This window comes from Prunus avium, chromosome 1 (assembly GCF_965620075.1).
Source record: "Prunus avium chromosome 1, drPruAviu1.hap1.1, whole genome shotgun sequence".
NCBI classification, from domain to species: Eukaryota; Viridiplantae; Streptophyta; class Magnoliopsida; order Rosales; family Rosaceae; genus Prunus; species Prunus avium.
In genome coordinates, this window is record NC_142284.1 from 50665260 (window position 1) to 50679137 (window position 13878).

Genomic DNA, 13878 nt, shown 5'->3' on the forward strand with positions numbered 1-13878 from the left:
TGCATTATTCTCCATTACAATAACTTTTTATGCTAGTTGACCTAACCTTGTTTGGCGGGGGATGCCATGCCACTGTTAATAAGAAACTAAAGCTAATAAATGTATAATTACAAGAAATGCACTTCGGAAATATTGAATGGTCCATTTTATATCAATGTTAATATATATATATATTGATATAAAATGGTCCATTAATTACTACTACAATTAAAATTAGTAAATATTATAGGTGCTTATAGGTGGGGAGAGAGGCAAGGCATGCATTGAAAGTCGAGGTGGACGGTGTTAGAGATTTGGTGGGTTACACTTACACCTGTAGGTCTTGTTCAAGCGATTAGGGCAAATTTCAAACCCAAAGTCATACAAGATTTAGCTCATCCATCGAGGTCAAACCTCCAACTTATACTCACAATATATTCCAACACCAAAAATGCTTGTGGCCGACAGCATGTTCCTCTAACCACATGTATAACAGGCCTTTCCTACCAAAATTTTCATTTTAATTCTTCAGGAAATCAGACCACAAGTGTTATTTTCATGTTTCAATTATGCAGAAACTTTTTGGGTTTTTTATTTTCTTTTGGTATTTTGTTTTTTGGATTGCCGACTGCTATTTGCTACTAACCAAATGTTAACGTTGGGTACATATTTATAAAAATTAAGAATGATGAGCAATGAGACGCTTCTAATAATGCGGAAGAAAAAACCACATAGATATTATTGTTTTCTTTTTGTTTTTTTCTTTAGAAAGGCCATGCAAGAGAGGCTTATGAGTAGAGATATATAATAATACTGCCTGCTGCAAGTACACTCTTCATTGCTATGTTGATGTTCTTAAAAACTTTCCTCCGGATAAAATGCAAACCATCTCTGTTTCCTAATCCCATGTATCCACCATCCACAGAACAGTCCAGAGAGCATTGAGTATATGGATTGGATTTGGTTGGGAAAATTAGGATGAAAGTTTCAGAGATGGTATGCAATTTAACAAATCGCATAAGAACATAAGTACTTATTAGACATGGAAAGACTTTTTGGGTCCTTAATGAAAAACGGTGGGAACCATTTGAGGAACTAGCGAGGGATGAAGCTGAGAATCTCTGCATTTGGGTTGTGGCTGAGCTTCCTCTTCTTTGACAGAGGCTCTGGTGAAGATGAGACTGATGAGGCCACGCCCCACGAATCATTTGAACTATCAGAGCTAAAAGACATGTCTATAACTCCATTTGGGCTGCCAGGAATAGAACCAAACTTGCGCTTGTTGGATGGTTTGCCATGGCCTCCTGATGATGACAATTCCAGGACAAGCTTATAGCAATCATCCACTTTGTCCTGTTTAAGATTCAATCAGAATTTGAGAACTTTAATAAAAAATTCAAACTTCCCATGTTTTAGTATAGGAAAGATTGGTACTTGGAGATTCGGGTTAAAGGGTGAACAAACCTTGTCAATTCCGAGAATGCCCAAGAGCTGGTTTTGATATTCGACATGTAAACAGGGTTCTATATTGTTGACAACGTGCAGCATTGTAGCAGTGGCCACTGCAGATGGAAGGAAAGACATGAACCTAGAATCTGCAATTTTAAAATTCATAGAAAAGGCCAAGAATATTGTAAGAAAAAGGATTAAAGATTTCAACTTTACTTTGTTTGTTGTTTATGTTATTGCAGAAAAGGGATCAAGTTTGAGAATAAGGGAAGGGCAAGATTTGGAATGGCTTTACCTGAAATGAGATTCAGAAGGATGAGCTCACATCTCTTGAGAAATTCCCAACAGAGATGGTGTTTTAGCCCAAGCCTCCTTGTGATGTAATCGACAAATGAAAGTGGAGTGACAGGGTTCATCTTCCATTGAAGTGTGGAGAGCACCAAAATCTCCATTCTCTTAATAGTTCTAGCTTCAAAAAAATATTTACTGTCTTCCACCTTAAAAAAGTAAGAAAAACCCAGATTGGTTTAGCAAATCAGGACATGGACACAAAATCAAAAGCTTTAAACAATCAAACATGAACATACTTGGAAGTCCAGTAAAAGGGGAACTTGGGTCTCCTCCACTTTGGCAGCAAGAGAGAGACAAGCCACAGCAGCAAGCTGGGTCGTCCATGGCTTCTCAATCTGAAACTGGAGGCTGAAGAAGAACCTATCAAAGTAATCCACAGCAAGAACGGCAGTGAGAGCAGAGAAAGAGAAGTGGGTAATCACTCTCAGCATCCAATCCACTGCCTCTTTACGAGCCCCAGATACAGATGAGCTGATTTGGAGAGGTTTTTGAAGCTCACCATTTTGTTCTGCTTCTTTGGATAACAGTGAGATTAGCTCCTCGTTGTCCCAAAACAAGTCTTGCTCTAGCAAGATTGGAACTTTTATTGGCCTATACGATGAAATATTGCTGTAACAACAACTGTCTCCTACAAATTCACCTTCCTCTTGGAAATACTCAACTACACTCGCTTGCTCCTCCAAATGCTCTTCTGAGCAATACAGAGCATCCAAAAGGAAAACTGGGTTTTGTTCTTCACTTGATTCTACTTCTTGCTGATGATGATGTTGATCCATCTTCTTCTGAGAAGAAGAGGTTTGGTTCTGGGCTCATTACTTCATGAACAGGCCAGAGGCAGAGAGTGTGAAGAAGAAAGAGAGGCCTGAAGACTCAGCCTTAGGCATCTTCTCTCTCTCTCTCTCTCTCTCTCTCAGTATTCTATCTGCCTGTGATTGAAAGAGCAGAGCAGTGGGGAAGAGGAGGGGAGGGGAACTGAGCAGTGACCACAACCCACTCTCAAAGATGCGGTTTTATATGTAACTTGTGGGTAGTTTGTTTGGTTTTGTTTTTCCCTTCCCACTGTCACTGTAAAACTCTGCTCTTTTCAATTGGGGAGCTCGGACCTTGATGCATAATGGGCTATGCAGCACAACATGTTGACACGTGACATTTGTATCTTCCTCTCGTTGCATTTCAGGCCCACCTCCTATCAACCCCCTGTGATCAAAGTCGTCGAATGCCATGAGCCGTCTGATCAGATGACCATGTGATGAACATGCACATCCACACCAAATATGAATAAAAAAGAATGCCTTGAGCTGGTAGAGGGAGGTATGAGTGGCTAGACACGAGAGGATCTTCTGCTCTGCGCTTGTGTTATTTGTGGGTGTTTATTTAATTATTTTTATATAATTTGTATTTTTGTTTTTCTATTTGTTTTTATTATCAGAGGATAAATCTGGCCATATATTTTAGTCTCGGATACGGCAGAGTGGGTGAAATTGGCGCGAGCGGGAGCCCTTCGCGCGAAAAACAATTTACCCTCTAAATCTGGTGCACATTGCAACGACCAAAATCGGTGCCAATAAATTGTTTTTTGAAATTTTCTTTCCGAATTCAAATATTATAAAATAATATTTGCAACGATAACAAATGAGCTGGCAGCTTTGTGTTGTGTGGGTTAGACACAAGATTGCATCGCCATTTTTGTATTGTGCTCTGGCTTTCACACCTTTTATTATTTTACACATAAAATTTTGTGGTGCAAAATGCAAAACAAGTTTGTGTATGATTTAAGACCGTTGTGCATGAATCGGTGTCAGAACTACGTGCTTTTGGGATGAAGCTTTCATATGATTCATACATAACGTTATGTTCTCATCTTTACTTATTTAAATTATAAAACAAAAATAAAAGAAAAAGAGTTGTCTCTCTCGGGTGCCTTTGCTTCTGCAGCTCATATATACAAATTATCTCCATATATTATTTAGACATTCAAGCGACATGGGAGTGGGGCTACTTGAGATATTGATATGGTTAGGGTGTCAAGTGTCAAGTATTTAAAACCATGTTGTAGATGCCTATCTCTATGTTGGCTGCCATCAGCCATGACAATTGTTTTGTTTTTTTTTGTTTTTCTGAACTAGGTAGATCTTAATTTTTTAAGGTATCGTTACATTTTAGCCGAACAAATAAAAATAGAATAAGTTCGTTCTTCGTTGTAGGTGGTACATTGTAATAAAATTTGCTTGTCCATAGGTGAATAAGGAGCTTTTTATCATTGACCATGTATGGTTTTAATTTATACTGAAAAATTCGTAATAAAGATTTTGGTTTGATTGGTTTTGGTAAAAAGGAAAAGTGAAACTTTATACATATAATTTTAAGCTTTACCCGGGAGCCAACTCTTTTCTTTTTCTTTTCGTTTCTTTATTTGTTTCTTTAAATATTGATGATCCTATTTGTTGCAGGGTTATTTTTCCCGTATTTGAGATACTTTATTTGTATCAACTAGCTCTTAATCTAGTGTTATTTGAAATGTCTCAAGTAGATTATTGTCACATAACTGAACTGTTTTGCATGTAATGAGTTTTGAATAATCCAATTAAGTTTTAAGAAGATTATAAGATTTTTGAAGGCTCATTATTTGTATTTATGTATATTTTTTGCTTTCTGGCAGAGATCAACAAACCAACTTTAAAATGAATATTTCTTGGAATTACAAACTCCCCAGCAGCAGGACAACTCAATTCCTCTTTGGTACGAAAAGGTAGTCTCTCTCTGCACTGCACTCAACCATTATGTTTACAACAACAGCCAGCAACAATTACAGATGAGAGAGAACACACACTGTGTCTATCACTGTATGTCTTCAAGCTCCTCAGACTTATCTTCCCTCCCTCTATGCCATGTAACACTAATAAAAGATTAAAAAACAGCCCTTTGCTGACTGTTTGCTGAAATTCAGTACTCTACTCTACGTGTTTCTTAACAATAGGGACGCGTGGACGGCTTTTAGGTCCTTTTACACGATAAATTTTTCTGTGCGATCGTTTATTCCACATACATGTTCTACTACGCCCTAATTCCATCCACACATGTTATAATACATGTTTCCGTTACTAATATCCTTATAAAGTGTTGATTAACCGACAAGGAGCTTGTATCTCAAGTACTTAAGAGTAGTTGAGGTCATGTGCTCGAATAATCCCTCTCGTAATATTATCCTTATAACATGTTGATCAACCTATAAGAGGCTTGTAGCTCGAGTGTTTAAGAGCAATTACCATACATTTGAGGTCATGTGCCCGAGTCCTCCCTTTTATAATATCGCTTATATAAAAAAACATGAGGATTAACCTTATAACATGTTTGATTAATAAGACTACAAATTTTTTTTCCCCCTTTACTATTTTTGGTGTCGAGGATTTCTAGGGCTGAGAGTCTAATAAGACTGAGATGTTGCTTTAATTTTTTTTTTCTTCTTTTCTTGGTCCTTTTATAGGGTACATTCTCCAAGAAATGAAGCTAGAGAGCGAAAGAAGATAGTGTGAGGACAAAAAGTGTTGGTGCTATAGCAGGTTATAGACTCAGACTCCATCAATGAGATTGTGATTTGTGGATTTGTGGTGGTGGTGTGGTGGTGGAGGTTTCCAAATTCCAACCCCAACCCATTCAAATATCCCTCTAAAATCAAAACTAAAACTGTACAAAGGTTGGCCCTGTTTTACTGTTAGAAAGCCTTCAGAGCAATCTCCCCTTTTTTTTTTTTTTCTCTTTCTAATTTACCTTTTACTTTTTTATACGATCATTATTAGCATTTTTTTTTCTTTCCTAAAACACCCCCACCTCTTTCATCATTCTGGTCAAAGTCAGATATGCCCACTCTCTGAAGATTCAGAAAGTTGGTTCATTTCCTCACATTTCAATCACAGCAACGGAAAGCAAGTAAGCAAAGCCCTTTATTGGAACTCATCAAACCATCGTCATAGCTTGCAGTGTATAGCTGAAAAGACCATCACAAGAATCACAGCCCTTGTTTGTTCGTTCAAGATCGTAGAGATCTTTTAAGCCCCATGGTATTAGCAGCAAGAGAAAACTCATCATGCCTATTATATGGGCTGTGGGGGTGGGGGGGTGTGGGCCCACATGGATCTTCTCCGTCCAGCTGTGGGCACTCTCCATGTAGAGGGGGGGCCCAGCTAGAATAGTCCGAACCTAATCATAATGTTTGTCTCATAATTATGGCACCACCCTACGGAAGTTACTCTTATTGATTGTAACTACTAGATGATGATAGACGAGAGTTGACCTGTGATTACTCGAGAGGCCAAGATCAGCCACTTTTCTCTAATTCACCTTTTCTTAATCTCCACACACCATGCATGCATTGTATAATAAGAATCATTACAGGTAAACAGTCATTACTCTAAACAAATCTAATTTACGGGCTCAGACCAACTAAACTAACCGGCATATGCAGTCGAAGTTTGTATATGTGTGGGACTGTGATTTGTTTGTGAGAAAGACACACAGAAAGAGACTAAAGTATTTTCCCATTATTGGTTACCCAATAGCATCTACAGTGAGTCTTTCTTAGACACCCTTGAACCCGCTAGCCATATGCAGAGATTGTTATGCTAAACAAGTAATCGACAGAGAGAGAGTGGTTCAATCCCTAATTAATGCGCAGCACCTGTTTACTGTCATGAAACTTGATAATTTATCTACCCACCTGCAGCAAGGGACAATCACAAACCAACAATAATACAACATGCCTCTGCAGAAACACGCCCTCCCCTTTCCCTTACGGAATTGCTTCTTTACAAGCATAAAGATACAGAGAGTTTTTTTTATTTATAGCATGGCAGAGAAGATTTCGAGCTTTATTTGCTGTTATTCACTCTTTTGTAATTGAATAGTACAAAGCAATAAAAGAGGGGGAAAACAACTGGTTTTTACCATCTTTCTGTTGTTCAAAAATTAATGCAAAGTGAAGCTCATGGGTGGGGAAACTTTAAAGTTGAGAATATTCTACCAGTTTTAGAACACAAAGCATTAAACAACTTTACCAAAACAAGCCAAAATCCACAGGATCATTATACCAATAGTACCATGGAATAAATGGGCAAAAATGTTTTATAAATTTACACAATTACCTGGTCATTTTCTCTAACGACTAGATTCGTGCCTTCTTGTTTTATGCGTTTGTTCACACAAATTCTTGTTTATATTGCATCGTGTGTGTGTGTTCTGACATTTCGGATAATTTATATAATTTGCGATTACCTGACTGGTTTAGCAATGACTTATTTGTGAATGGTGTAAGTTCTATTTCATCCAAAACTTCACTCCGCAAAAGTAATCTTCATACTAAAAGTATTTAATTAAAATTATTATCCTTTTCCCATATGTTTAGAGAATATATTGAAGTATTAAGTTTTTAATTTGATTCTGGGTCTGGCTAGTCTAGAATTTTCCAAGAAGAAATGATGTTTTGTCTTCAATACTAACAACATTTCTGCAGACACAAAACAGTTGTACACTTGCCCTGTTTTGACTTGTAAAAAGCCAAGTACCAGCTTAGACAGCGTGCCCATCTGATCTGCGCTTGACTCTTTTGACTCAAAATACCAGTTTCAACTACTCAATATCTAGTAGTCAGTCAAAGAATGGGACCACTTAGGTAAATAATTTCAAATAATCAGACTTCTAACTAAATGATACTAACTAAACTGATTTGAACCCGTCCTCTTGGGTGGTCCATGGAATTCCAGACCCATTCAGCATCCAACTATTACCAAACACAAACACAAAATTCAATCATCAGTTTTTCTCTCAATTGCAATGTTATTATCTCCTTTGAAGCTCAGCCAAAAAGCTACAAGATCATAAGATTGAACATCTTAGACTGATGGAATGAATTGGCCCAACTTCTCAATCGCAGACATAAGGAACTACGTAATTTCCTCCATCTAAATTCTTTAATTGAAGCTACAATGCATGACAAAGTTTCTAAACAATGAGAGAGGGCCAGGTTGTTGTCTAATGAGCTTTGAGGACCTGTAGGTATTGAACTAAGTAGTTCAACAATCCTATAAAATTCTCAAAGGCAGTTAGTTCCTAGGACAGACAGAAAAACCTCACATGTCATATAAATTGGAAAATATGTTCAAGGCCAACAAAAGGAAATGCAAGTCAACAAAGTGAAGTTCACTTCAATCATTTTCTTCGTCCTCATTCTTAAAAATACATTTGAGTGTCAGTCAAGGATTATCTACTACATTGACATTTTGTGGATCTAGGCTATATGTGGGTCATAGTACCCCTTCGCTAGAAAAATTCGAATTTCATATCATGCTGATCTCTAATTACCAAAGCCAAATTAAACTTCAATACAAGCATTATGAGAGATACGCATTTAGCCACTACCACGTTTAAAATGTTCTCGAATGAATCTTTCTGCATGGGATGGGTACTTATCTCGGATATATGCTCGAAGACACTTCTGGTAGGAGAAGTCAATCCATATACCATCAGTTCTTATGACAAACAGGCACCTTGAGTGTCTAAATTGGGGATGTCGATCAACCTTCAGCAAGAGAAGTTAGACAGAATTGGTTAATTCTCCTAGGCGAACACAACAGTGCACATAATACAGAGGTCGATAAGAAATGGAAAGGATAAATACCGAGTGAGCTGACTTAGCTAATAACATATTACTGATAACAATTAGAACTTGAAAACTCAATGCCAACCAATAATCATTTTCAGTTCTATTCAAATTAAATGAAAAATCAGAATCAGACTGAAGGGGAGAGAGAGTGTGTGTTTCATTTCATAGAAATAGTCAAAGAAAGAAGGATTTCTACTTTTCAACATAATACCCATTTATGGACCAAACTCACAAGCAAAAGGTAGCCAAAGAAACAATGAGACTAACATTAATAATAGTTCATTCATCAGCGTCCAAAACCATTTAATTGTGTTGAAAAGGAATGAATAAAAAAAAAACAATGGAAAGTAAGGCCCAAAAGTCAAGGATGAGTTATCAGAAGATCTAGAGTCCCTCACTGTTGTTATATTGCTTAAGACATGCGGCTCCCAAAAATGTTACTGGTTAAAAATTTGCAAATGCGCGTAGCCCATTACATCCATTGCACGACATGAATGATTCCACTTACACGGGGAACGAAAAGAACTTTTGGCCTAGACAAATGCTTTCCAATTGACAAAACTGTTGAAATTTTCTTTAAACTTCTTAGCTGTGTTTGTTTGTGCAGCGCTATTCGCATATATCTTCCTTTAAAAAAAAACTATTTGCATGTAATTCAGTTTTAGCTATGTCATATGGGTTAACTGCTTATAAAAGACAATTTGCAAGTAATAAGGCTTGACTGCTTATAAAATTCTGGCATCGCATGCACCATGGTTATCAGTGGAGGAGGGGAGGAAGAGGATAGGGAAAGGAGGAAGGGGAAGAGGTGACAGGAAGAGAAGAGAAAGGGAACAAGGAAAGAGGAAAGAAAGAAAGAAAAAAGAAGAATCAATAAGGGTAAAATGGGTGATACTATAATTTCTTTTCGGCCATAAAGATTAGGAGGATTGCTATGGATAGAATTACCCGAGCTATAATTAGGAGCACAAGTGAAATCTTATACCTATGTTGGAGTCGATGTATACCTATGTAAGCGTTTGATTAATTAAAAATAAGTGTATGGTTTTATGGAAGACATGCTTCCCTAGGTTCCCTCCCTGTACCTCTGTCTCTGACCCTGATTATTGATCCTGCTCCTGCACACCATTACCTTCACATGTTCACTTGAACACAAACTTGCTAGCTGCTTTAACCTATTTGCCTACCCAAGTCAGTTACTCTCCTCTCTAATCCCACATTGCTCCCACAATCTTTAGGCCTCCATCAACCCGTCAAAACAACCAACACTTTTCAAACTACCTGCTGCCAGATTGCAGAAAGCATCTCTTCCAAACGTCTTCAAGTTTTAGCCTTCAAGAATCCATATGAATGCCTCAAAACTAATACACAAACCTTTGGTTTCAACCTGTCAAACCATATTTCCCTAACCCAAAGACCATCACGAAAGCATCATCAGACTAGCTTCCTTAAACTATCCTACTTCAAGACTTCCATACACACACTAGTGGTGATTGGTGAGGTGACTCACAGCAATGCGGCTTTCAAACCATCCTTGATACCACCACAAAAAATTTAGTACCTGACTACAATTTTACAAGAGACGTTCATTTTCCATAGATTAGTGACACCAATTTCATGTTAAATCTTTTAACCGACACAAAAATTGGTTCGGCGATCAGCATTAATACTACACCTAAGTAAACAGAGGCTGAAAACAAAAAGGGGGCATGCACAGATGTTCACAAAAACCAGTGGTGGCTTCCAAAACATCCTTGAAACTATAGCAAACATATTGATACTTTCGAAAAAAATGAATGGTCAAATTCAGTAAAAAGAAAAAAGAGAAACTAATTAATATTACACTAATTAAGCTTCTTTTCTTTTTTTTTGCCAGTATCTTGTACTGTTTAAGGTATAAACATCATGTACAAATTTAAAAATCATATTTAAGAAACAATCCCCATTTGAATTATTATGATAGTCCAACTCCAACAAAGAATCTATCACTGTGATTATGAGGTATAGAAACTCACCATGATAGAATCAATTCCACAGCCAATTTTATCCTCAGAATGCGGATGATGAGCAAGAAGTCTTTCCACCACAACCTTTTCATCTTCAGCTGAAAGGCGCTCACCATCCATATACCTACAAACACCACCAAAAACCACTAAAAACCTGCCACCATAGCTTCCAACAAGGTTTACATTGAAACTGAGTCTGGACCTAAGCTCGTAGCGTACCTGTCAGAATGGAGAATCTCCTTGGCGAGCAAAACGACGGGCTCGATGTCGTTCAGAATCTCCCCTTCCTTATCCTTCCATTTACAGTAGTCAGGGTCGTCCCACCTCGGGTACTTTGGCGCCTCCTTGACGCTCAGCACTCCTCTCAGCGTAGACTTGTCCGCAGAGGACAATACACCCTCCGGCCCCGCCGCCCGAGTCGACTCGCTCGCGCCGCTGCACCACGCCCTACCACTCAGGCCCACCAGCCCAAGGCCCAGGCGCCGATGCTGGACCCGCACGCAGAGGAACGAAATGCTTCTGAGCAGCGTAGGATTGAGAGTGCTCATTCTCGTCGTCATCTCATCGTTTGAGTGGCAGCAGTGTATCGTGGATCGTGGTAGTGACTAGACTAGCCAGTCGATGACTCAGTGACTAGTGACTGATGGCGGTGGACTTTTTCGGAATTCTGGTATTTGTTTCGTTTTTTTTTTTCTCTCCACAAAAAAATTGCAGACCCATGAAGAAGGCCCAATTGCTCGTGGAGTTGAGAGTAAGGCCCATGGAATTTAGGATGGGATCCATCAATTTTTAATTTTTTAAAATTTTATGTTTCTGGTGTCTTAGCCCAATGCCTTTTGTGGCTTTGTGTTGAGTCATTCTAAAGCCCTTAAATGAGGCCATATCTTTTAACCGTATTAAACAAACCAATTTGATCTAACAACTAACCAATTTAATCCAACGATTAAGAGATAGAGTCTCATATAAAAACTTTAGATAAGACCCTCATTATAAAATTCTACACTTTGTGTAAACCTAAGAACGTGAACTAAAGACTGAAGAGTTTACCTCAGTGGTGAGGTCCCTCCTCCTTCCCCCCTTGGTCATCCGTATCTCAAGAAAAGTAGCCCCCTCCCCAATAGCTGTAATTCAAAAAGAACATGAACTAAAAATACATGGGCCATTGTACTGGATTTGGAGCAGGCAAAAATATCATGTGAATTTTAAGTTTTGAAAATAAGGGACAATTTTGAGGATAACCTTGTTGCCTCCTCACAAATGATGAAATTGGGTGTGTATGAAGAGCCAAGCATTGTTAATATAAAAGTAAATTAACATAATGATATCTACTCCACATGTGCACAACACACCAAAAGAAAAAAAAAACCACTTAGGTCCAATTGGTTTGCGGATTAGAAGCATGGATATTTTATTTTATGTGTCAAACTTATTAATGGATGCGAATATTGTCAAATCAATTGTGCTTTTAAAAGATGTAAATACCTTTAGTGATTAAGAATAATTTTTATCATTGCGAATTTGTTCATATTACATACAAATGCATATTAGGGCTCGTTCAAGAGTGATTCTAGAAGAAGGATAGCATAAGAGAAGTGCCTCTCACTTTTTCTCTCCAAAATCGCTTGAAATCACTTTATTATCCATGGAAATGATTATTGGCCTATCCAAAATCACTCACAAACAAGCCTTTATTTACATAATTAAACTATATAAAAAAGGCAAAATTGTAGCAATGGTCCTTTAATTGTTACGGTGGTACTTTAATTATGCCTAAACTTTCAGAAATCGTCCTTACTGTCATCTCAATCAACTTTTCTGTTAAAAATGATGACATGGCAATGACAAGTCCTACCTAGCATGGGCAAAAATGTATTTTCACACAAAAAAATTTAAAATTAAATTAAATCTCTCTCTCTCTCTCTCTCTCTCTCTCTCTCTCTCTCTCTCTCTCTCTCTCTCTCTCTCTCTCTCTCTCTCTCTCTCTCTCTCTCTCTCTCTCTCTCTCTCTCTCTCTCTCTCTCCAGCCTCGATTCAAAATCCAAAAAAATTTAAAATGAAAGTTGAAGACAAAGAGAATTGGGCTTTTCCAAAGAATTACTGTAGCTTTCCCACTCCCTTTGATTTTCTTCCTAGCCCCAAATTTCTTGTCAATAATGAAATTTTGCTTGTTGGATTATGCTGGTTGTTTATCCATTGATATATTAGTGGTTTGCTTTCCATCATCGCTGAGACCTCAGTCCGTTTTCTCATTCTTAGAGCATCCACAGTGGGGGGGTGTATATGGGGGTGTATGTTAAATATACACCCCGAGTCACCGAAATCGTCTCCAATGGTGAGATGTAAATGGATGTAAATATACATCACCACCATGGGGATGTAAAATAAAATGTATATTTACATCCATTTTTACATCCCTTGCAGGCGGGACCCACCCGAGAAAAGAGAAGAAAAATGAAGAAAAGTCAACAAAAAAGGCTGGGACCCACGGCTACATCCCCGAATTTACACCCCCCACTGGAGCAAAAAACATATTTACATCCCCCGGAGGTGTAAAGGGGATGTAAAAGTGGCTTTACACCCCCGAATTTACACCCCCCCACTGTGGATGCTCTTAGGCTTTAATCTCTCAATCACAGATGAGAGATGGACTTTGGCTCGAGAATCGAAGTTGGGATTCAGATAAACTCATGGGGGAGTGAGAAAACCCTTTCAATCCATAAAAGAAATAGCGGATAATCACTCTGATATTGATATATTGGGCTCTCAAAAAGAATGGATTCTCTATTTCTTAATCAGCCAAGCATGACTTAGCTAGGTGCATGAAATTGAAACCTGTATGAGGAGCGATCTTCAGTGCAGCCAAAAACCCAAAAGGTGATGGAAAGCGATCCATCCTCAACCTAAGGAGACGGGCAATGCAAGCGGCCCTCCATCAACCCTCTGCTTCTCTGTTTTGACCAGATCTGGGGTGGAGGATGGGGGCTGAGGTTTTGGGTTCATGGGTACTGGGGTTGCGAGCTACGGTAGACGGGTAGAGGGTGGCTGTGGGATAGGTTTGAGGGTTGGAGCTTGCAGGTGGTAGTCACGGGGGAATGGGGAATAAGAAATCGTAAGGGGAAGAGGGATAGCGCACATGAGGGGAGAGAGAGAGAAAAAATTATGAATTTCCCAATTTACCTTTAATTTTGACAAAAAATTTAATAAGTTGACGGAATGACCAATGATGCCACATAAGATCTAATTGAAACACCACTGTAACAATTTAACAATATGAAAGACGAAAAGTAAAATTGTTCTTAGTCCATGGATCATTGCTACAATTTTGCCTATAAAAAAATATGCATAATTTTACACAAACTTTTGTATATGATGTACTTATTAGCACGTGTTGGTGGAAATCACATAACTCTTCACCTCATGGAATAAGAAATATTGTCA

General features: G+C 38.2%; 2 protein-coding genes across 3 annotated transcripts; both read right to left on the reverse strand.

Moving 5' to 3' along the window:
• Positions 1 to 782: 782 nt before the first annotated feature.
• LOC110761976 (cyclin-D3-3-like) lies at positions 783 to 2868 on the reverse strand. Of its 2 annotated transcripts, none has more exons than XM_021964566.2 (4): positions 2016 to 2868; positions 1724 to 1925; positions 1444 to 1541; positions 783 to 1332 (listed from the first exon to the last, which is right to left on the reverse strand). In XM_021964566.2, exons 1-4 carry the CDS (start codon positions 2553 to 2555, stop codon positions 1075 to 1077), a joined length of 1098 nt encoding a protein of 365 aa, XP_021820258.1. In that variant the 5' UTR covers positions 2556 to 2868; the 3' UTR covers positions 783 to 1074. The 2 variants fall into 2 exon arrangements, with proteins under 2 accessions (XP_021820258.1, XP_021820257.1); XM_021964565.2 differs by having other exon boundaries at positions 1444 to 1574; positions 2016 to 2863.
• Positions 2869 to 7950: 5082 nt separating this feature from the next.
• LOC110762012 (DCL-like protein) lies at positions 7951 to 11082 on the reverse strand. Its single transcript, XM_021964608.2, has 3 exons — positions 10660 to 11082; positions 10450 to 10564; positions 7951 to 8350 (listed from the first exon to the last, which is right to left on the reverse strand). Exons 1-3 carry the CDS (start codon positions 10998 to 11000, stop codon positions 8180 to 8182), a joined length of 627 nt encoding a protein of 208 aa, XP_021820300.1. The 5' UTR covers positions 11001 to 11082; the 3' UTR covers positions 7951 to 8179.
• Between the last annotated feature and the right edge of the window lie 2796 nt (positions 11083 to 13878).